This window comes from Solea solea, chromosome 17 (genome assembly GCF_958295425.1).
Source record: "Solea solea chromosome 17, fSolSol10.1, whole genome shotgun sequence".
NCBI lineage: Eukaryota > Metazoa > Chordata > Actinopteri > Pleuronectiformes > Soleidae > Solea > Solea solea.
In genome coordinates, this window is record NC_081150.1 from 4,313,115 (window position 1) to 4,337,647 (window position 24,533).

Here is a 24,533-nt window from a genome sequence, read left to right on the forward strand (position 1 = left end):
CTTAATTAACATCTGTGTATACTGAATGTTTGAAAGTATCGGTGTTTGCAGCCTTGTGAGACTGCCCCCTCGCACAAACCATTGCCTGTGGGTACAGCAAGGCTGCAGAAAGCAACCCAAAGAATGAAAAGGCGTGACTTCTGGAGCAACAGGAGCTTCACGTGCGATGTTCTTTGGACAGGATCCTGCTTTCCACGGAGGTGGTGCCCCATTTTCCGTGGCTATCACCTTTCTTGAGGCAGGTAGAGAAAAAAACCTTGCAGCTGGATATTGTTTGCAGCAGGAGAAGCTCTTCCTGCCGGGCACTATCAGCTGTCACAGTAACATCTATCATTTTGCTCTTACCCCCTCACTCGTACTACTTTATTTTAAAAATTAATTCCCTCATTTGTCGCTCACATTATCTCCAGAAATGTCTGTCGAAGCCTGTTGAGTACCCCCCTCTTTTGGAGGCTTGAAGTCAAACCCTGCTTTTAACTCAAGTTTGTCTTCTGTCTTTGCAACACAATTAGATAATCGATACGAGTAATCAATGGTAAAGAGATGATACGGGTACAAGAGGCATTGGTCTAGTCAGTCAATAATCTATCTCAGCTGTAGGTCAAATAGTCTTGTGAAAAACTTCCACCACTTCAGCTGTTGCAGACCAGCTGATGATGCCACATTCACTATCTTTCAACGTCAACCACGTGCAGCAGTCCTCATCTGTTCAGTACTTCAGTGTGCTGCTGTGATTTATGAACAGTGTCATTCATAAGCTGCACATTTCTCCGGGGGATTCTCTTCTCTGTTGGAAGATGATTTTTTGTTAATCACATTTTAGATTTATTGATGTTCTCTTGTGAGGGTGAGGCAGGAATGGCACAGAATTCTATTGTATATAATATTGTAAAAAGTCATGTTCATATGGCAACTCATTTCAAGGAATCGCATTAAACCCTAACATGTGGGCATATGTCTACTATTATTAAATGCTTTTACTTCATTTTGTCTGACGTAGATTTCCAAAGTGATAAATTACACAAGTGTGTCCAGTATCTATCTATCTATCTATCTATCTATCTATCTATCTATCTATCTATCTATCTAAATGTAGCACAAACAGTAAGGACATTTGTGTTAGGTGCATTATTTGCTGTGCAACAATGCCTCTTGGTAATTAATCTCATACCATTGGAAAGTATGTTTATTTCCCTTTTAAATGGTGCCACATTTTTAAAGAATATGCATTTGTGGGATGAGCAGCAGAGTTGGGTATGTGGATTGCACCCATGAAGTATGTTCCACATCTTCTCTGCCAATTCCAAACAGCTTATTCTGCTATCAACTCTAGTTTTGGGCTTCTGGGACAATCTGACAATCAGGTGCCTGCAGTCCTGACCTCAGCCCTTATTAGGACTTATTAGGGCTTAAGCTTGGACGTGCTGTTCTGCCAGAGTGACCAACACAACCACATTGGCTGACTGGTTGAAAAATGGGATGCCATCCAACAGCAGTGTGTGAGGAGGTGCCAGGCTGTTGTGGCTGCTGTGTACAGTTCTTCATTACTACTACTGAGGCCCCTTTTGTTAAATGAATAAATTGTTAAATTCCCAATATGTCTTATTTCTTCAGACTTCAGTCATCCAATCCAATAAACGACACCAAGCAAGAGTCAATAGCAGAATAAGCTTTTTGGCATCGGCAGAGAAGGTTTGGAAAGTTTTTCATTGGTGCAATCCACAGTCAACTCTGCTGCTCAATCTACAAATGCATTTTCCTTACAAATGTTACACTATTTAAAAGAGAATACACAGACTTTCCAACTGTATAAGATTAATTGCCAAGAAGCAATTATGAAATAATCACAAATTTCCTTACTTTTTGTGCAAAGTTAAGATCGATAAACCATGGGGTGGAGTAGACTGAAAACTTTTATTATACAGTGTAACTTTTTACGAGTTCTTAAAAAATAATAACTTATATACTTTTAAAACAAAGTTTTATTGTGCTAGAATGTCTGTAACGCGAAATGTAATAAAATATGTAATAACGATTCTCACTCATGCTGTGAGTAAGAGGATCAGCATAAAAAGACTGGCAGAGAGAACTGTTTTATTTATTTAAAACCTCATGTATCTGCTGTGCTACAGGGATTTTCTTTATTCATCTTTTTTTGTATAATATCATGTACATGCCACATGTGACATATAATGCAGTGTATGTAAAACTGAGCTGGAGTTTTTTGATTAAAATTAATGAAACAAAAGTCAATGAGAATATGCTTTTTTAAAAATGAGACTTTAGAGGAGATTTGTACGAAGATAGTGAGTTGTAGGCCACATTTAGTGACACGTCGGGATGTTTGTAACACGTACTATGGCCCTGCTGGAGGATCACAGCCAATCAGTTGTACAGTCGACAAGCAGATTGCAGATATAATCCAGAGCCAGACTGTTCAATGCTTTAAAACAAGTATAAAATCAAGTCTGGAACCCACAGATACCCAGTGAAGGTTTGGTGCAGTGTGGTGTGGTCACTTCTCTTTTCAGTTTGTGTTAAAGTCTTAGCATTAGTTATTTGTATAAGTTGTAATCTTTGTATGTTTGGCTTCCTGATACCAGAATAAAGTGCAGTGCAAAAATGGAATCTGTACAAGATAATTAGATGGTGAGAGCTGATGGTGACAAGGCCTCTGAGTCACTCTGAGCTGGTTTATTACAGGTTTCTGCACGATAGCTACACAACCAGTCACCTAACATTGTGTTCCCAGCTGATTCTTTCATGTTTATTATTTTAAAAACCCAACACAATGTGCAGCTGTCTCCACAGACAATGTGAGCTACAGCCTGCCAACAGGATTCAACTCAGGCTGAGTTTTCTCGGGGGGGAAGTGGAGCCAGAGCTGATCCACACCTCAGAGGTAGGTACCAGCATGTTGGGACAAGACCCACTGCCTCACTTTGCATTTTCTTCCTCCTGTTTCTGTAACAAAACCTCAGAGCACCTCTAATTGTTACAACTGCCTGACTTGTTCTTTTGAAAATGAGCGGTTCTCTGAAGGAATCATATGGAGGGATCAGCGACCAGCATCAGCCTCAAGGTACAGTGACAAGGAATACTGTCTGGAGCTGGGCTTATACACACCCACTGTCCTACAATATTAATGAAATCACTGTCTATAAACTTTATTGTTCTTCTTAAAAGTGAACTTTCTTCTTAACTGCCTTTCTAATAGTCATTTTCCAGGTTGGTGTGTTTGGCATTGTGTAATATATGTAATAAAAGGGACATTAAAAGACAAGGTTGCACCATTTATAAATACCTTCCTATTGTGCAGTCTTTAGGGGGAACAGATGCTCCTTCCAATAATCTGTCAGACGCTTGCTGCGTATTGCATTACACACAAACCCTCCTGCTCACTACATTTAGTAAGGCTTGTGAAAGCTTTGGTGCAAGACTACTGACTTGTAAAACTGCAACATGCTGAGCCAAGTCTCTGTCTCCGTTTCCACAGATGAGAGGAATGCGGCGCAGACGAGAACCTTCACCAGGTGGATGAATGTGTTTCTGCAGAGAGTAAGGACACACACTTGTCTAGCCTTTTGTATGTTTAAACAAAAAGAAAATAAGTTATTTTAACGTGATCACCGATAGCGTTTATGTTTTGTTGTTTCCAGTGTGACCCTCCACTTGAAGTGCACAACCTGTTCACAGACATTCAGGATGGCAGAATACTCATGGCCCTGCTGGAGGAGCTGTCTGGCTGCAAATTAGTGAGAACCAAACCTTACAGTGCAAAAATAATAAGCTTTTCACTTTGAATTTGCAAGCTGGGGAGAGTTTGTGGGCTTTTCTGCTTTTTGCTTCCTTTTTTAATAACCTCTGATTTATTTGAAAATGGTTCAGTCATTGCCATGGTTTCTGACGACAGTGGCCTGTACACCTGTGATTATAAAATGTAGGTTTTCACAGCATTATAGTTGCTGAGTAAAAGAAGTCGGCCTCTTTTGGGAGCTGCATCTTAGCGTAGAGTCCCTGCTGCAATGCCCCTGTTGGCAAGGCTATAAAATAAAAAGGAAATAATCTGTTGTTCTCAGAAGAGCAGAGCTATTGCTCAGCAAATAAGGACCCTGTAAAGCGGCATTACATAACAGCACCTCATTCTGAAATAATGTACAACATTTTCACTTTATCATGTCGTAAAAACCACACTATGCAAAACTCTGCTGCGTTTGTGAAGAAAAATCCTGCGTCCATAATAACTTATATTATGTAAAAAGTTATTGCGATGTTTATTACATAATGCATTTAGGGTTTTATTACAAAATGCGCTAGGCTTTCACAGAATGTGGCTTTATTGCATAATAAAGTGAACATTTATTACATTATTATTCTAATTATGCAGATTTAAAGAAATAGTTCTGTAACAAACAGACAGTTTATTTACACACGGAAAAACAATGCAGGCAGACAGGAACAAAGATCCTCAAATGTGCGTATAAACACAGGCGCGAGATCAACGTGGGACTGGACACTGACTGGGACAGGTAAGCAGAGTTAAGCAGAGACACAGACAAAAACTGCTAACCACGAGACGGAGAGGAAAGCTTTTATTTTCACAATAAAATGACATGGACAAATGGAGCATGACAGAGCCCTCCCCTCAAGAATCACCTCCTGGCAACTCAAAACACAGCTTTTTACATGGGTGACGCAGACAGAGATCCTGGGTGGACAACCATACCCTCTGGCCGGACTGGTAGGGAGGGGCCGTGGAGCGACGGCGATTGGCTGCCCTCTTGCAGCCCAGCTACAACCAGTGCAATACCATCTGTCAATCATACTGGTGTCCAATCACTGGCTGTGCTTTATATTTCATCTAAATGGGAAGATAATTTACAAAATCACCTATGGACATCATGTTCTGATGCAGAACACCCAAACTACTACATTTACTGAGTTATGGATACCTGGTGGGTATTCTTACGTCCTTGTTTACTTCACAGAGGAAACCAAAAGACTCCATCCATCTTGAGGCAAACCAGCACTTGTAAAGTTCAGTCGGCCTTACATCTTATTTGATTTGTCTGTTCAAAAAAACTAACAAAAAATATTTCCTGCATCAGGAATTCAGTGTGAATGACAAAAGTGGGAAAACAAAAAATATCTTATTGTCTTTGTCATTTGAGAATGAGCCAAGCCAGATGTTTGTCCATGTGTTCTGCCTTAATGCTAGGATGAGCACACCAGCTGCTGAATGTAACGTCATATGTACCACACACAAACACACACACACACAAAAGGTAATGTTTTTATTTTGTAAAGCACTTTGGTCAACTGTGTGCTGGGCTATAGAAATAAAGTACATTACATTACACACACTAATATTTAATATTTAATGTCAGCTTTACAGGTTTCGGTCGTCTTCACACCGCATTTTCAGACTCAACAACATTTCCAAGGCCCTGGCTTTCCTGGATGATAGACACGTGAGTGTGTTTGCGTTTAAAGTCAGCGTGCAGTGATGTTGTTTGGACACGCATTACATTCACTTTCCGCTTCAAAACTCAATTTAGAGTGATGTCTCCTTCCTGCTGTCACTCAGGTGAAGCTGCTTGGCATTGATGCCTCCAGTATCGCTGATGGAGTTCCTTCTGTTGTTCTTAACCTCATCTGGAACATCATCCTTCACTTCCAGGTTGTTGTTTTTTTTATAGAAACCTACATGACATCACTCTAATATCTGTGCTATGTGGTGTTTGTTGCTGACCTGGCAAACACCTGGCTGTTTTATTATAAAACAGGTAAAGAAGTTGACGACGGGCCTTCGGAGGTGTTTGCCTTCCAGCCTCTCGTCTTTACCAGAGAGCAGTTACTCCCCCTCCCCTGACCTCTCTCTGCAGCCAGATGATGTTGGCAGCTACTCCTGCAACACCTTGCCAAGCAAAAGCAGAAAGGCTGCCAACGAGCCAAAGTACCACGGAAAAGCTATCAAGACTCTTCTGCAGTGGGTCCAAAGATGCACATCAAAGTGAGTATAAACAAGAGCCAATCACTTACAAAGTCATTTTGGTCAAAGAATCATCCAGAACCACACTTTTCTCAATTATGTCATTTGAAATGTGTAGGTTTGGGGTGGAGGTAAATGACTTCGGGAAGAGCTGGAGAAGTGGTCTGGCATTCTTAGTTATGATTAAGTCGATAAACCCAGACTTGATTGACCTGAGGGAGAGTCTGTCCATAGAACCACAGGAAAACATTCAGCAGGCCTTCACCATCGCCCATCACTGTCTGAATATAACGCCTCTGCTGGAGCCTGAAGGTAAGAGCTAACTGATTCCCTTTGTTTTCATTCAAAAACAAATACCTGAATAATGTAGACGTAGTCAGAACTGAATGATGAGTGGAACGACAAAAAAGAGCCTGCAGACTAAGATGATGTTAAAAGATATAATTAGCTAAGGTCATTCATGCATGGAGCGTTTAAAAATTACATTTTCTGCATCCCATTGAAGAATGATTCCCAAAGTGTGGGCCACAGCCCCCTGGTGGGTTGTGAAGGTACTGCAGGTGGGCCACGAGAGAGGATAAAAAAATGTAATTTTCAGTTCTGTCATTTTCAAAAAATCATAAAATAATAAAGATTTGTTTTTAATAAAGGTCCCTATCAAATGATTGCAGTTCAGTTTTCGGAATTTAAAAAGGATTTTTTCCCAATAGCTGACATAGAAGATCAACTGTTTCTCTGTCCTCTAACAGTCCCTGTTGCTAATGAGTGAAGGCAGTTTGTCTTTCATCCCACAGACGTGACACAGACGTCACCAGATGAGCAGTCCATCATCACTTACGTGTCCATGTTCCTGGGGCACTGGTCAGACACAGACGAGGTCAGTGTGGCTTTTTCAAGCATGAGACAATATGTGTGAAGTGATTTGGTTTCAATGTTTCAAAGAACAACAATAAGTATAAAAATAAAAAATAGCCTACTGTGAATATTTTTGGCAGATACTGCAGTTGCACCATGATTCATATGTGATATGATGATTATTGTTCCATCTTGCCTGTCATTTTTAGGATTTTTTTTTTTTAGCATCTGTTTAGCAACATTTTTTCTTTCATTGGAAGATCAAGATTTCATCATCATGCTGTCATGTCATTTTGTCACGCATGATCAGATAATTGCAGTGTCTTTTGATTTTGATATTGCACTTGGTTATATTGCAATTTGCGCTATTAATATTATTGACATATTAATCACAGAGCTTTAATAGTATCACAGAGCTTTATTTTTTTAATTAATTTTTATACTTCATATTCAATGGATACCATGACATGACATGATGAATTCTTTAAAACATGCAAAAGAACACAATTCTTCATTAGTGTGTTGGTTGTATGGGCCATAAAATGTCAGAAAATGGTAAAAGTGTTGTTCGCCAACCTCAAAATGCCATATCTTGTTGTTTATATTCAGTTTAATTAGATTTAATTTAGTTATAGGAGAAAAGAAACCAGGAAATAGTAAGTAGTTCATTATGAATTGTTGAAACTCTAGTAACCTCCACGTGCACACTGTGTCACAGGATCCTTTGATGGATACTGAGGTTCCTGAGATCCCTAACTTTGGCTCTCTTGAGTCAGTCAGCCTTGGAGACACCTGTGCTGACAGCGCAGAGGCTCAAGCTCTGCTCAGAGGTTTGGAGAAGAGCAGTGAGCAGCTCCTGTGGAGGCAGTGGTCCACAAGATCCTCGGGGAGCGCACGTGCCTCCTCGCTCCACACGAAGGAAGCGGTTTCATCTGACCTCTCCCCCAGCGACAGTGACGCCCTCTCATCTCGTCATGGCCAAAATATCACTGAGCAATCTGCAGCCAGTGCTGCCACCTCACCTTTCCCCAACAAGAGAGGAAGGTGTCGAGGCATTTTGCAGCCGCCCAGTCCAATGGATGCAAGGATAGTCAGCCCGGAGATCCGATCATGGATGGAAAAAGGGTCAGATCAGGTCAACAGCAAGCCAAGAGTTAACTTTTCTTTGAGTTCAGAGGAAGGGATCTACAGCTTATCAGTGCTGGACTCAGACGAGGAGGAGGCCTACAGCTACATCCTGGATCTGAACAAAGAGGTTTTCCAGCCATATAATCAGCCAAAGAGACAAGTAGCAAGAGTGGAAGAGGAGACAGTGGAAGAAATGTATGCAGAGTCAAAGTCCTCGGAGGGAAGTGGGATGTTAAATGGTCAGGAAGCCCCCTCTGTGCAAAAGACAGATTCGGATCTTGAATCTGCAGTCAAGGCCCAGTCTCTGTCTCACAGGAAGTTTGATTTGGACACAAGAGGAAATAGTTCCAGAGCGATGACAAACAATAGACTTGTGTTTGATGTGCAGCAAGAAGATGAAAGCACGAGCAAAGAGGAACCAGGGGAGGAGAGAGTTGTTAGAGGGCAGATTAATGATTCTGGTGATTCTGTTGACAGAGAGAAGGAGGAGGAGACAGAGGATGCTCAGCCGGTGACACATGGAAATGATAAAGCAGAGGCTCCAGATAAAAGAGAAAAAGCAGAGATTTATAAAATTTCTCGCTGGCAGAATGAGGTTGAGAAAGAGACTGTCAAAGAAGTTGTTGTAAAAAATGTGCAAGTGAATAAGAAGAGGGGAGTTAATGAAGAGGAAGATGAACATTCAGCATTTGTGAAAGGGCAGGACAGACAAGAAGAGGGTAATATTATGAAGGAAGAAAAGGGAATTCAAGAAAGCTTTGTGGTTAAAGAGGGTTTTGTGGCAAATGATAAAATATTAAGTGCCGAGGTTGTATGTGAAGAAGACGAAGTAGAAGAGGGAAAAAAGAACCAGAAAGACACTTTTCCCCAAACAGAAGCTTTAGCCAAGAACAAACAGGAGTACACAGTCAAAGTCACACGATCAATGGACTTTACAACAGCAGAAGAAAAAGACACAGAACTGAAGATTAGGAAGTGTAAAATAACTGAAGAGACGACAAGAACCAAAGATCATCTGGAGGGAACGACCTCAGACAGTGGCACTGATGGAGTTGTCATTCCTGCTGGTGATAACAGCAGCAGAACAACAAGCTCTCACTCATCCAGGTAAGCTGTGCTGTTTGTCACTTATGAGTAAAAGCACACTGCACACACAGGAATCAGTTCACAGTCAGACTCAAAACAATGAAATCTTTCAAATCAAATCGCAGTATAAAAGATTTCTGTGATTTGATTTGAAAGATAAATGTTTTTAATTTTCACTGAGATTCCACTATATTGTAATATAAGGATTTAAATCCTTTATAAGGATGTTTTTTTTTCTAAAAAAAAAAAAGTAATAACAAGCTGTGGTAGTAATTATGTAATAATTCAAATGTAAGCACTAATAGTGAATATAAAACCATGGGTCAGATAATACATAATGTATATCCAAAATGTCAGTGTTATTTTTGATTTGCTATTTTTTTTTGTCAAATTGCAGGGCCAGGTGTAGTTGTTAGATAAAGGCAATAAAATTAAACCTTGCGTTTTTATCCACAGTTGTCAAAAATACTCACCTTTTAGGGATCGTGGCTCTCTGTTCTGAGCTCCTCTCGGCTCATGACGCAGCTCACGACAGTTGACCCAAGGCAATGCCGCCGTCTCCGTTTTACTGCATTTATTATCCAATTCTCTTAGTGTCAGCCTCTTTTTAAAATCACTTTATTTACATTATCCTGAAAGCTCCTATGGCCACTACTATTATTATTATTGAATTATTGCTGAATAATGCCAAAAACAAATCCTGTCTACTGCTGCAGTATAACAGCAGCTGTTGCTGGTAGTTTCGCTGTAGCATGGTAGTGTAAGTTAATTTGAACAATAACAGTTGGCTGAAAGCAACTCATTTTTATTCCATTTGAAAATACAAACGCTGCAAAACTTTATTTAAAAAAAAAAGAAAAAAAAAAAGCTGTCCAAAGCTCCTGTGGCAGGTTGTCAGCCACTGTTGGCTGCTCAACACAAAACACCAGACAGTCACTCAGCTGTATTCTTATATTTTAATCTTCTCACACAGCTCAAAAATAAATCAAACCCACGCTGACTCAATCTGATTTCTGGGGCGCACAAGGCCAGTCATTCTTAAGATAACAAAACTCAAACTAGACGATGCGGCACGTCCGTTTTCTCCTGTGCTGTTGGCAGCTCCGCACTAACAGTGGGAGAAATCACTCACCAGGTGTTGACTCTGCAACCATGGCAACACTTGCGCAAGTAAATGCAATACTTCATTGTTAAAAAATGTAATGGTGAGAATTTACTGGTGATTTTGGAAAATAAGGACGCAAGTTTGCCTGTGTCAACATAATGTGGTGTATTGGCTGCTGTTGGACTTTCAAGTATAACATGTACGCCCCAGCCAGAATATATGAAGGTAACAAGTAATATACAGTATATATAGAATAACAGTTATGCAACTTTTACACATTTTATCACAACAAAATAAATCATGCTTAACAAGTAAAGTAGTGAATAATGGAACAAAAAACAAGCACGAGACACAGAGAGAACTATAGAGCACACTTAAGAATCTTGCATTCATAAATATTATATAGTAATATATTCATGACGATGATAGCATAGTAATTAGTGTATGTAGAGCTATTATTGTAACGGAGGTGTCATAATGGATATGTGCATTGGATTCCTTAATCGTTAAGAAATATCTTATTGATTTGATGTTATCCATATATGAAGGCCTGCTTACCTGTTTCTTATCTATTACTTGTCCTTCAAAATAAAAGTGGGTCACTCTAGTTTGCTCGTGACAGCTGTTGTTTGTTCAAGTTAACATTTGCAGTGAATGTAAACTTTTGAAAAGTGCGATTCTATTTCTGTTAAACGTGTTAAGTTAAAACAAAAAAAAACAAAAAACAGATTACACCTTCTACAGTTTTGTCTAATGAATGTCTCTCTCTTACTAAATCCACTTCTGCTTCGCTGGGACAGTCATTGTTTGGGGGGCAGAACTTTGCTCTAATAGCCAGTTCTTTCACACAGACTAAACAGATAATTACATTTGTGTCTCTGCTTTGTTGTTATGGATTCTGCGTAACTTTTGTTTCTTTATAACAGATATATATATTTATGTGAAGTACCTAATTTTAGTTTAAAACCCAATTCTCCTGTGTTTTCTCTACTTTGCAGTGGTGAGGGAGGATTCATTCTTCAGTCCTCTGCAGCCTCCTGTGACATAACCCCATTAGAGCTGCAAATTCTCTTAGCCCTGTGGATCCTGCTCTACTGCTGCTTCATCCTGCCTGAAATGAACCTCTGAGGCCCCCTGCTGTAAAGCCTTCTTATTAAGCTATGCTTATTAGCCCAGTTTCCACTAATGAGCCAAACAGGGACACTTAGGGCTGCGTTGACTCTTTATCTGTGTCACTAAATTTCCCTCAAGGCAAAATTTAATGATTATGTTTGCCTCTTGCTGCCAGCAGATATAATTTGTCACTTGGGCTATAGTCTCAGATAAACACACTGTTTTCTGTTGTCGCACAGATTTTCAGCTGCCCGCTCACACACTGCACACATGTTGTTTTTTGTGTGTTTTTGCTGAACACACGTCCAAGATGCTTTAGTTTATTTGCTTTAATGGCAGAATTGCTCCACATGGTGGCACTGCAGCATCACAGCGGGACATGTCTGGCATGACGGACTGTCTATATAGCAGTTTGCTGCCTGCTGGGTATTCCATATAGGGCTTGTTGTTTAATTAGAAGCTGTGTTGACACGGTGAGATTAGGCTCATAATATTTAATGAGCACTTTGACATTTCTTAGACTCACTTGCTGTGTTGAAGTAAAAGTTCACCAACAATCCAGACATTTTCTCTGACATTTTTATGACTTTTGTGATAAATGATAAAGCAGGCGCTTGCTCTGTATTATATCGCTCCTGGTTCCGTCGTATAAAACAATACTGTGTTCATAGGATTTTACTTTGTGAAGCACATTATGATGGAAAACCTCAATGTGCACCGTAAAGGTCCAGTGTGTAAGAATTAGTGACATCTAAAGGTGAGAGTGTAAGAAACAGAAGAGCATCAGTGTACTTTGAATTAGATCCCTGCGTTGGAGCCTGAGGGGCCCGACAGCTCGAGGGCCGGGCTTCATTCCAATTACCACACCATTACCTCGGACTCTGATCGGACTCTGGCTTTTTTTTTTTCCACTGAGAAAAGATGTGTTTGTGTTTCAACTTCAACCAATTTAAACGGCGACAGCTCCCCCTCCCCCGCTCCCCCAGATACATCAATAATGTCATCAATACAACATCAGTGAAGAAGTTTGGAGATGGCGAAATTAATACAATAGAGAACTAGAGGGGAAAGGCTAATAATCTATTTAACAACCCAAAAAATGCTTCAAACACTTTTCTAAATAAACTTAATATTGAAGGAAATTAAATATACCTACTTAATTTAAAGTGTCCTGATAAGGTCAGAGGTCTTTGACTGCACCTGTGCATCAAGTCTCAGTCATTAAGTTAAATAAATGAATTGCCTATTTAACTTAATCCGTTATATCATACCGCGCTGAAACCCCCCCATTAACTTATTTTAATGTGTGCAATATGAACAGCCTACATGTTGTAATGGGAAGTTGAGAAAAATAAAAAATAAAAGTCAAGCTTGACTTGGTTTCGGGCCTGAAATTCTGAAAACCCAAAACCTGGCTCCACCCCCTAACCCTAGCGCTGCACTCAGGCCTCGAGGCCACTACTTTGATTAGCACATAACAAACTGAATAACACATGTGCTCTTTCCACTCTTGGATTCTCCCACTCTTCTTTGTTGGTTTAGGCATCAGGTTTATGTGTGTACAGTCATTCTTTGTCATTTTGTGTCGTAAGAACTATGATGACCTCTGTTAGTACGCGATTAAACACAGTCGTACAAAAATACTTATAGGTAGTATATAACAATTCTGTCAATAAACCCTCCTGAATGTTACACACTGTACACACACTTTAAAACTGGAGCAAAATGTAAGTATACACCAGTTGCATAACTGTTCAAAATCCATGTTGACCAGAGTTTATTAAAGGGGGGGAGTGTATGCACGAACCTAACATGTCCATGAAGCACACACACACACACACTACTGGTGAAATTCTAAGAAACTAAAAGCGCGCCGCCATTGTTTGCTTGGAGCTCAACCCACAGGTCAAAAGCTCAGTACCATAGATCGATGCACTTTCAACAGTACCACCACCCCCGCAGCTGAGGAGCTGGATTTTGGTGTTGTCTCTAAATCAGGCCGAACTAGGACTGCAAGACAAGAGGCAGTGATGTCAGTAATGTGGAGTTTTATGTTGCCAGCACTGCTTTAAGTGTTTATGGCAGAGAAACTGTTCCAGCCAAGCGTCTGAGAAAGCAATGAGTGGTCAAGCTGCAGCAGTTTCACGTACTAGCTCTAAATACACCCTTGACCTGTTAACTTTACTGTGACCTGAACACCAGAACCACTGCTGAGCCTGATGTCCAACAGTAGCTGAAGCACTCTATATTTATTCCAGTCCCCTGACCTGGTACCAGACCCATGCTGGTCTGAGAGTGGGAACCAGGCACTGGAGGCCCTGCAGCTCACAGCCAACGCCAGTGTGGACACCACCATCATACCTGCTCTCGCAGATCTGCAACATAATGGAGGAGTGGAGGTGGAAGCGGTGGAAATCTGGGGTGAATGCACACTCTCCCACACCAATGTTCCGAGAAGAAAAGCTGTGTTTTTAGCCTACGGGGACAAAGGAGCTGCCGGTCTACTGCTGTTGTGTTCGATTAGTTTGTGTCGCTTAGGGAAATCTGAACAATGGATTTCAAACACCAAAGTCATAAAATAACATTTTTGAACTCAATGGTGAATGCAGAACTTACGTCAATAAATCCTGTTTGTTATGATGTAAAATCACAAATTTTTAGAGTAGTAGTGAGGGTTTTGCAAAACAACACAAGCTTTAGTTTCCATTCAGAAAAGGCTGTCTAACATCAAGATAAATGCCCCTTTTACACCTGTAATTAAAATGCCTTTACTGTGATCGGATTGCAGTCGGATAGCGCCTGACCACTTGTAAGTACAGGTGTAAATACACCCGGATGGTACATTGTGACGACATTGAACACAAGTGTAAATGCAATAAGTCTCAGACGAGTTTCTGCTCCACCCACAACATCTAAGTTCATTTGCTCGGAAAGTCCGGTTCATTTGGGCAACCGAACTCTGATTGATGCAAACTATCAGAGTTCAATGAAGCAGACTCTGGTCCGCCTTAAAACATAGTTCCTTGTTCCTTTGCTTTAAGTGAACCAAATGCAAGAAGCGGACGACAACGCAGGGCATTGTGGGTACAGCACAGCCAAAACATACACGCTTGTAAGACGATAGCCGGGAGAAATGGCTGAGTCCATTGTAGCAGCGTATAATGTGTAGTATGTTCACATAAAACGATGGTGGAAACAGAAGTTGCCCTGCATTAACCAACAGATGAGCCAGTTTTCTTGTGTCATTGTTGTCTTTTCTTCTCCTTCAGTAATTCATGATGCAGCGCTGCCTCAGGCGAGGAGGGGGTTTGGTTTGTTTCACTAAAGTTCCGTGTGAAAGCAAACTCGGACCGGCTGAATGTTGCAACCCCCAATCGTGCCGAGTCTGGCGGACAATTAAGAGAGAAAATGACCGACAGTAAGTGAGTACGTTATCTCATCATAGAAAATGCATTGTCTGGTGTAAAGGAGGCCAAAGTGACAAACATAGTAGATATCACCTGCTTTTCCTTGTGTCCCCACTGGCAGAGCAAGCATCTTGTTTCTCAGGCTGGCTTTTGTGCAGTCAGTAAAAGCCTGAACTACCACTTTAAAGGAATAAACATTTAATGTGAACAGACAGACATATAGTCAAACAAACAACTCTAAAAGTGGAAAGATGAAGGAAAATGAATTTCAGCGAAATTAGGAGGGTTCGCTCACAATGCATCACCACCCACTGCACAGCATATTAGAGATCAGCTTTTTTCATAAGCTCTTGTCTTTTATGGAGAGGAGATGCTCACTTCTGACAGCTGGGAGCAACATATTCACACAGCAGGTGCTTTTTTATGCGCGTATAACCTCGCTCTTTTCCAATTTGTATTCATAATTCATCTGTAACCTGTTCCTTTTCTTAATGACAAACAAATCAGAGTCCAATGAGGTGCAAACTATCCCCCACTCTGCTGTTTTCAGAAATAGTTTTGTCTTTAACTTTTTGGTTTTTTTTAATCATGCAAGGGAAAAAACATACAACAAAAAGCAGAGATAGAGGAGTTATACACATGTCGCTTTTTCTTCTGAAAATGAACACAAAGTCCAAAATGGAGTAAAGTTTGTACTTTTGATTGATATTTGCCCAACACTGGTTAGGTAATAGTATGCCCCATATGAGTGTAGGGGAGTGGACCTGTGTGGTTTACAGTATGTGGCCTTTACATGGTGCGTTTGCTTATCTGTGAGTGTACACTTTATTGATCCATGTCGCAGAGCAACACGCTGACACCGGTGCCCTGCAGTCACTTTCAGTCTGTTGTTTGGGAGCACGATGAATGATGCTGAGTAGGTTCTCAGTCAGCAATAATTACTGCTCTCTATACATCAGTGAGTCAAAGCCTGCAGTCTGGATCACACAAGTTGTAACAAGACAGCTCAGAGCAAATCCATTAACGCAGATTGTTTTCACAGGCAGGCAGAAATTTCTATCCCTAAGTTCCAACTCAGGAAATCCCACAGTTTGGAAAGTCTCCTGAGGTCTCATCACTTTTCCCAGACTCGGTCGACTTCTCTGGAACATCATCAAAATATATTTGTCTTTGTCACAGTGGGATACTCCCTGCCCTGGTATAAGCATTTGGCTGAGACCCCTGAGAAACATATGACACATAAACTCTCATCGATAACGTGCAATAAAAACGCCAAAATACACTTTCTCCTCATCTCTCTTTGTTTTATGTGCGGGCCGGTTCTTTTTATTCTTTCTGTCTGTCACCACTCCTCAGGCTGCTCATGTGGTCAAGTGGCTGGAGACAGAAGTCTTCAAATCCAACATGATATAGATCATGCTGGACTCGTGATATACGACCACCTCACGGGACTTGTCCTGATCTGAGGGAACATTGTTGATCCAACATATGTCTGGAATTCAGTGAAAATCAAACACCATTTTGTTTGTCAAAAAAGAAAAATGAACAAGACGTGATACCCAGGTGGACAATCCCGTCCCTCTGGTGCTCTTCAGTTTGGACAAAATCTAGTTGAGAACAATTGAGGCACTCAAGAGAAAGAGATGAGATAAAAACATGTCAATGTGTTCCTGCCTTCAAAGCCTGCATCAGGGGAAACCATAGACTGTGGAGTACAAAGGGATGTAGTCTTCCGAAAGTGGGACAAAAATAATAGTTAGCCACCAGGGGGCGACTCCACTGGTTTGCAAAAAGAACTCTTTGGGAAAATGAGCCTACTTGTGGAGTTAATGGTCTCATTTGCTGAAATGATGTCCCCATTTAGAGGCAAATAGACAATAAAGCCCCGCACATATAAGTGGACACTGGTGGTACCAATCAGTGCCTTGTTGCAAGGTGACATCTGCAAATTTACTGTTTCAAAAACTGACATGGAAAATCGCACATCAAGATACTTTTATAATAAGTCTGTGAAGCAAACATGAACCCTGTTGTATCCCCTGTGGTCGCAAGATACATTGTGTTCAACAGTAAAAAAAAATCCACATACACAAACGAAATGACTCCCTAACATTTCACAGCACATTTGGTTGTTGTTTGTAGAATCTGTTTTTGTTGTTGTTGTTGTTTCATTTGCAGCTTTATTTTTAAACTGTTGATGCATCATCTGAAGTAACTGGGAATTGGAGCTCTTAGTGAAAACAGCAGCCAACCTGCACCGTCTCCTCCCCTGCTCTTTGAGAGATGCATAGACAATTCCTTTATTATGTGTTCATGACAAAATGCATTTAAATTGCAGTGATTCATCCTCGCAAATGAATCTCTGTGACTCATTCACAAGCATAAAACATGTCCTCCATTACAAAGGCATTTTCTCTTCTGTCATTTCTTTTGCTCTTTGTAGCTGTTCCCTCGCTGCAGCAACGTATCTGTTTTCTCCTATATTTATCATCTTGGGCAATTATTGGAAATCACTTTCTGGGAACATAAAAGATAATTTGCCAACACACATTCACACACACACACACAGGTTTGCACGGCATTCGTAGTGAGGACACTCATAGACATAATGTATAACCCCTTACCCTAACCGTAACCATCACAACTAAATGCCTAACCCTTACCGTAACCTAAACCCAACTCTAACTCACACACACACATATACACTTTTTTCTAGCGGGCTTTTTGCTAGACCTTTTTTTCAACCTCAACATATGTGAGCGAGCCCTTTAGAGAAGGAGGTGATTAAAGATGATAAATAGAAAATAGTTTGACGGATATGAAAACAGTTTTTTATTTTTCAATATTTACACCAGTGGTTCTCAAAGTGGGGTCCAGAAACCTCTGGGGGTCAACAACCCAAGAGTAAATTATAAAGCAATCCTTAATTGTGGAGATTTTCAGACTTCTGGATTCTTTTCAGTTTTAACATTTCCCAGAGGGGTTAATGGTCTGAAATGCTACTCTCAGGTTTAGGCTATAGGTGTAAATGACATTCCCATTTATAGGAAAGTGAATAAAGCACTTTATAGTCACATATGAGTGGATTCCAGTGTGACTGACACTTGTTTTGTGCAGTTGGCGCTTATAGATGCAGGCGACAGCTATGATCTTCTGCCCTCAAAAAACTGACATGGCGCCAGTCAAACCACAAATTAGGACACTTCACAACAGGCGTATGTTTTTCAACCGGAAGTCTACATGTTCATTTTTATATACAGTCTATGAGCAAGATGGAGCTGGGGGAGAATGTGTGACCATTTGTACTGATGGTGCGTCAGCAGTACGAGTCAGTTTACTGCACTCTGTCAGCCTAAAGGTTATTGATGAGTTCTGTATGCTGCGTCGACAAGCATCCAAAGACAAGGAATCAGATCTTCACTCTGTTTTGAACACAGCTGAAGACAGTGACAGGACACACTACATAAGGGCAGTCAGCATACCCTTAATTAATTGGAGAAAGTATTATGAAGGGAGTCTTTGGAAATTCCTTTCCTCTTTAAAGAGTCGCGGGCCTCGGTTTGAGAACCCCAGCTTTACACAATTATTTCTGAACAAGCATTTCTAAGCAACACAGACCTGGTATTAAAGTGGACACACTCTTATATACACCTATTTTTTTAAACCAGAAGCTAGTATTTTTCTCTTAAATGGGAACATCCTTTATAAAAAATCATGTTCTATTGAAGAAGACCTACAACTAGTGATTGAGGGCATTTAGTCTTCAGGAAAATGTTTACTGATGTTATAAATCAATGTTTCCCAATGGGGAGCCACTGCCCTGCATGTTTTAGATGTTTTCCTGCTCCAACACACCTGATTCATATATTCAGCTCGTTATTAAGCTGACAACAACCTGCTCATTTGAATCAGGTGTGTTGAAACAGAGAAACATCTAAAAACATGCAGCACAGGAGTCCTTGAGGACCAGGACCAGGACCAGGATAGGGAAACACTGTTCTAAATCAAGTAAGAGAGACTGTTTTTCCACAGACTTCCATTCAAATGAAGCACTTTTGTGCAACCAATGGTGGCTAATCAATTAAGTTTTATTTCCTGGTTAGACTCACCCTGCAAACTGGAAAACCACATCCACTTTTTATATACTAAACAGATATTATAAATGGGGTTTGGGACCGTTTGAAAGTGTGAAAACCAGATTATTATTATACTATTGTTAGCAATAATGGCAGCATTAATATTTTTTTTATCATTTTGATATTAAAATGAACTTCAGAGTGTAATGATGATGGAAAAATTACATCATCCTGCACTTGTAATCATACCTGAAGATGACTTTTTAACTTTGATGTTGCTACTTTAGAAAAGGCAAAGGCATTTGATGTTTCAGAACAGACTTCAAGTGAAACTGAAGAAAAATACACAAACTAAAATGAGGGTCAGCCGTGTCTCCTTGAATCCTGACAAACCTGCAATTCCTGCTGCATTGCTTAATTTCTTTAAACATGTGATGACTTCTGTGAGCACGAGAGCATGTGATGCAACACATTGCAAAACAGACACACTTACAGTTTGTTTAAAGCACACCATTAAGTCACTGGAGGTTCTTTATGCTGTGCAATGTGACTTCTGTTGCATCAGTGGAGATAGTCCGACCTTATATCTCTGAGTCCTGATCAGACATCAGGACACCAGAGGCACTGGTCCTGGTTAATTTTTGACCAACTTGTCTGTTGACTCTCAGAGTCGGAGTATAAAATGGGGAGGTTTCTGTCAAACCCTTCGGCAGCACAGAGGACCTTGAAAGTAAGTGAAGCACTTTTAAATCTGTTTTTTAGATGACTGCTTATCATTGGACACGTTAAATTACAATTATCACTAAACTTGATTTATGGAGGTGAAGCTTTAAATACCCAGTAACCAAATATATCATGGTTTGAGATTTTGATTATTTCTCTGTTGACGTGTATTGATATTTTAACAAAAAGTAGTGTTTTATATTATTAAATACTTTTATTCATTAATATTTGTGACCTAGAGTTACCGACTGTTATTAAACCTAACTTACTTGGTTTGATTTGGCAGGCTGTTACGATGCGTGGTATCTTTGCTAGGTGTGCTCTTGCAGCACTGCTGCTGGCTGTGACTTTAGCACACAACCACCACCAGGAACACAGTCATGACCACGACCACACTCATGACCACACTCATGACCACAGTGCTGACAACGGCCTGACTTGCCACAAGCTGGCCAATCCTCATGCCGACTTCGGCTTTGCCCTCTACAAAAGCCTGAATGCCAATGCTGCGTCTGGTAAGAACATCTTCTTCTCACCACTGGGCATCGCCACCGCCCTGTCCATGATGTCAACAGGAGCCCATGGTACGACGCAGAGTCAGCTCTTCTCCACCTTGGGCTACAGCAGTTACAGCCAGGACCAGATCAACAAAGCCTATCACCACCTCTTAAGCATGCTCGGTGAAGCCAAGGAGTATCAGCAGTTGGATGTCGGCAATGCTGTTGCAGTGCGCGATGGTTTCAATCCTCTGCAGAGTTTCCTCCTAAATGCTGTACACTACTACAAGGGTGCGAGCTTCAACGTTGACTTCACAAAAGTCGAAGAGGCTACAGCTGAGATCAACCGATACATTGCCGTTAAGACACAGGACAAGATTAAAGATATGGTCAAGGACTTGGACCCTGACATGGCCATGGTGCTGATCAACTATGTCTTCTTCAGAGGTAGGACATGCGCACACACACAAGCACAGAGACACTACATCTGTATAAGCTCAGAACCACAGAACCACTTGCATGTGAAATAAATCCGTCAGAGTTATATGAGAGAAGTTGCACCATTTTAAAACATGTTACCGCTACCATTTGAGCAGATGCACACACACGTCTACATTGCTTTCTTCTCTCCCCCTCCATCGCTGCATGATACAGGACAGTGGGAGAAACCTTTCAATCCAAACCAGACACACAAGACACACTTCCATGTGGACCAAACCACCAAGGTTGAGGTGGACATGATGAGAAGAACCGGACGCTACGACTTCTATCAGGACTACGACAACCACACCACCGTCATCAGGCTGCCCTACAAGGGGAACACCTCCATGTTGATTGTCCTACCTGATGAAGGCAAAATGAACGAGGTAGAGGGCTTCATCAACAAGGACTACGTCAGGCACTGGCACAACAAACTTGTCAAGAAGTAAGAGAGATAGTTGAACATGGTAGAATACTAGGAAGGGGGATACTAGATTTCATTTCCTTACAACGTTTTGACTTGACTAGCTGCAAACCAACTGTGTGTTCTTTTTCCCAGCTCTCTGAGTCTGCACCTGCCAAAGTTTTCTATCAAAGCTGATGCCTCTCTGGGTAAAACTCTTAATGAATTAGGAATCACTGAAGCCTTCTCTGACCAAGCTGATTTCTCCGGCATATCCACAGAGGTCAAACTCAAACTGTCAAAGGTAGGATCAGCAAATATGTCTGTGTGTGTGTGTGTGTGTGTGTGTGTGTGTGTGTGTGTGTGTGTGTGTTTTGTTATCTGCACTATCTTGACATTGACTCCATCCTGCTGATTCCTCCACAGGTGTCTCACCAGGCTGTCCTCAGCGTGGATGAAACTGGAACAGAGGCAGCAGCTGGCACCACCTTAGAAATTATGCCCATGAGTCTGCCGGAGACCGTGGAACTCAACAGGCCTTTCATGGTCTTCATCCTGGAGCATTCTACAAGGAGCATCCTCTTCATGGGCAAGATCAACAACCCCACATCCACGTAAAGTTGCTTTTGAAGCGAACGCTGAGTTTATCACGTTTTCACTCTGCAGTGAGTTTCAGTCGCCTCTGAACATTCTCTTATTTGTACTTCCGCATTTAAAAAGCACTGTTGCAGTGACATTAGAAGAACTGGTGAGATAATGAATGAAATCTACTATGTAGTAAAATATGTGTCTGGTGATACATTTACTACCCACTAATCTCTGAACCTGGCAAGGTGAAAAGTGTCTAATTACAATCTAATACATTGTTTCCATCAGATTGTTGGACTGTAACACACTGAGCCATTCGTTTTATTGTGGTGTTGCTGTTTCAACATGAAATAAAGTCTTGTCATGAACAACTGGCATGTTTTGATGTATTTACATTTGCTCTTTTATTATTATTATTATTATTATTATTATTATTATTATTATTATTATTATTATTATTATTGTTATTTAAGTGTTTGCGTCTTCTCCTTGTGTGTCTGGGTTTTTTCGGAGTACTCCGTTTTCCTGCCGCACGTTTTGAGCTCGGCTCTGGTGGCTTCCTCCTCTTCTCGCCTCCACAGGCATCCCATGATTCTGCTCTGAGTATCACTGAGATATAAACAGAATCAGGGGCCACACAGCCATCTTCTGGGTAATCTATTTCTCTTTGCCGCTGTCTGTCTGAATTGAAAGGCCCTTCTTGGTTTTCATCCTGGAGAGCTCCACTGGGAACGTCCTCTTCACAGGAAAGATCAATACCCTAGAAAAATGAGAATCGCGATCATAGCTGTCATCACAAAGACCATGTAAAGATTAAAATCATTCATTTGTTACTTGTCATAGCAATACTTTTGCAAATGTACTCGTGTACGTGTCTCTGCATGAGTTTTTATTTGACTACGTGTGGAGGTTTCCTTATCATATAATATAATGCAACATAAAAACACTGTTTAATTATTTTTAGTGGGTAATTATTAACTCTTCTTCAATCGGGGTAACCAGGTCGTTGGGTTAGATACTGTCATTTCATTTTAATCCTAATTTATAAATGGAGTCATGTGAATGGATGAAAACATTCTGCAGTATCACGGCAGCTAAACCGCAGCAGTTTAAGAGGTTAAGTTTCACATTCACAGACCTGAAGGACATCATCCTCACACGACTCCTCGCCCTTTGACCTGTCAACAGATGAGTGGCCGCAGAAGTGCTGACACAGCGCAGCCTTGTCAGTGCCTTCTTTTATCGTGAATTACAAAGAGAATGTACAATTTCAACAGCTTTAAAGCTTTTCAAGGACTGGCACATTTTTCAATTGGCTATTAGATATTCGATGATTATTAAATATATTCACTTTTCAAACTTTGTACAGTGTTACAGAATCAGGAAGCAATTGTCTTGCAGGGGAAAGCTTCTCAGTAAATGACCAGATTCTGGCACCGGTCTAAATTCTGCTGAGTTAGTACTTTGAAGGAAATGTACTTTGCTGTGAACCTTACACAGATCAGATGTAAAGCAGTGACTGTGCCAAAGCTGTTTGTTGCATCGACCCACAGTATTTGTGTACAGTGTTTATGCCACATCATTTATGACTCTGTGTTTTACGCCATGCCGCAATGACGTATCTATACTTTATTTCTTGCGACTGCTCAAGAGCATTTAACTCAGTTTGATGGCAAAATACAAGTGAAGACTCGGATAAAAAAACACACACATTTCCACTGGTTGTATAAAAAAATTCCCAAAAAAATATTACCCCTTTATTTATTAAAAATAAATAACACAAATGAACATCACCTTGTTCAAAATGAAAATAAATGAACTATGAATGTCAACTAATATACAGTTTAACACAGAGTAAAACAGAACTTTGAGTTAGTCGTTGTGTGTTCTTTGCACAGCAGCCATTTTGACAGACACAATAGTGGGACAAAAAAAAATCCAATCGATGGCTGAGTTCCATTTCGCTTTCTCAGTTCACATGTAAGTTCACGGTCACACGTACACCAACCTAACACAGCCACAGTTCATTTGATGGGGAACACCTGCGCTTTTTCCTGCTAAAACCTGTCAAAATGGCAGCTCTGCATATACGGACACATTCATAATGAGTGTGTAATTGTTTAACAGCATGTTTTTGACTGACACATTTGCTTTAGCTACACACCTGCAGCTCATCTTATGTGTCACTGAACTGAACAACCATAATTCCATATTAGTGCAGCTATTATTATTGTACATGTATAGCTGTGATACTGCTATTGCTGTACTTGTAACTGTAATGCATTATAAAATATAATTATTGTTGTAATTGTGTGAAATATGTACTGTATTACATTCAGCTGCTCTTTGTGCATAACATTTGTTGTTCAACTGTTTGCTGTGGAAGAGCCTGAAGGACAGATGATGGACAGATGATGGTGCTGCATGTACAGATTGTAAAGCCCACTGAAGCCCACTGTGATTTGTGAATTTGGGCTTTATAAATAGCTTGAGCTAGTGCTCTTAACTCGTGGGCTAATTAGTTGGGACTTTCCAGTTAATGTAGCGTGACATTAGTCACACAGTGATATCTGGTTTTCATCTTGGGTAAGAAAATGTGCTGAACAGCATGACTTGAAAGAGTGACCAATAAATCTGCATTTTGTACATCACTGCCAACAACCGCACTGGCATAACTGCTATCTTAAACCAGGAGCTGGCTTGAGAATGTGTATACATGCTTAATTAATTTCATTCAAGAGCCAAGCTGGTCTCATGTCTGCAATTAAACCCACCTTGGCACAGTGTTGGGCCGATGAGCAGAAAACAAACCAGGTCGTTGATCAATTTAACCCACCGGTGCTTCTGGTCTCAGCTGATAACATTGTACAAAAACAATGGCAATACAAAGATTTCTCTCTGGGTGCTTTCTCTGGGGGCCAGTGTGTAAATATTAGGTGGAACTGTTTTCATTTGTCAGGAATTGAAGCTAAGATAAATACATTTTATATATGTACGATCATCTGTGTGAATATGAATTATTGTTTTTCATTACTCCTTTATAAAGAAGCTGGGTCAGCTCTATTGAGGCTTCCATTTTG

General features: G+C 40.6%; 2 protein-coding genes and 1 non-coding gene across 6 annotated transcripts; all 3 read left to right on the forward strand.

The window, feature by feature from the left end:
* The first annotated feature begins 35 nt into the window (after positions 1–35).
* Positions 36–13,659, forward strand: clmnb (calmin b). Of its 4 annotated transcripts, XM_058613535.1 has the most exons (12): positions 36–2,902; positions 3,043–3,082; positions 3,497–3,558; positions 3,660–3,755; positions 5,388–5,471; positions 5,588–5,680; positions 5,787–6,013; positions 6,111–6,304; positions 6,787–6,869; positions 7,566–9,082; positions 11,165–11,305; positions 13,538–13,659. In XM_058613535.1, exons 1-11 carry the CDS (start codon positions 2,792–2,794, stop codon positions 11,292–11,294), a joined length of 2,637 nt encoding a protein of 878 aa, XP_058469518.1. In that variant the 5' UTR covers positions 36–2,791; the 3' UTR covers positions 11,295–11,305; positions 13,538–13,659. The 4 variants fall into 4 exon arrangements, with proteins under 4 accessions (XP_058469518.1, XP_058469517.1, XP_058469520.1 ...); XM_058613534.1 differs by lacking the exon at positions 13,538–13,659 and having other exon boundaries at positions 11,165–12,530; XM_058613536.1 differs by lacking the exon at positions 13,538–13,659 and having other exon boundaries at positions 2,790–2,902; positions 3,030–3,082; positions 11,165–12,530.
* LOC131444229 (small Cajal body-specific RNA 13) lies at positions 43–323 on the forward strand. The gene has a single exon (XR_009233701.1). It is a non-coding gene; the product is annotated as a small Cajal body-specific RNA 13 (non-coding RNA).
* Positions 13,660–14,672: 1,013 nt separating the features above from the next.
* Positions 14,673–21,824, forward strand: LOC131443690 (alpha-1-antitrypsin homolog). Its single transcript, XM_058613539.1, has 6 exons — positions 14,673–14,697; positions 19,431–19,492; positions 19,772–20,429; positions 20,637–20,907; positions 21,022–21,169; positions 21,292–21,824. The coding sequence occupies exons 1-6, from the start codon at positions 14,688–14,690 to the stop codon at positions 21,481–21,483; spliced, it is 1,341 nt and encodes a 446-aa protein (XP_058469522.1). The 5' UTR covers positions 14,673–14,687; the 3' UTR covers positions 21,484–21,824.
* The last annotated feature ends 2,709 nt before the right edge of the window (positions 21,825–24,533 follow it).

Coding starts and splice junctions, on each gene's coding strand:
- clmnb (XM_058613535.1), top strand. CDS start 2,792: ATGTGCAGCTGTCTCCACAGACAATGTGAGCTACAGCCTGCCAACAGG. Junction 5,681..5,786: donor ACATCATCCTTCACTTCCAG/GTTGTTGTTTTT, acceptor ATTATAAAACAG/GTAAAGAAGTTGACGACGGG. Junction 6,014..6,110: donor GTCCAAAGATGCACATCAAA/GTGAGTATAAAC, acceptor TGAAATGTGTAG/GTTTGGGGTGGAGGTAAATG.
- LOC131443690 (XM_058613539.1), top strand. Junction 19,493..19,771: donor CAGCACAGAGGACCTTGAAA/GTAAGTGAAGCA, acceptor TTGATTTGGCAG/GCTGTTACGATGCGTGGTAT. Junction 20,908..21,021: donor CACAACAAACTTGTCAAGAA/GTAAGAGAGATA, acceptor TCTTTTTCCCAG/CTCTCTGAGTCTGCACCTGC.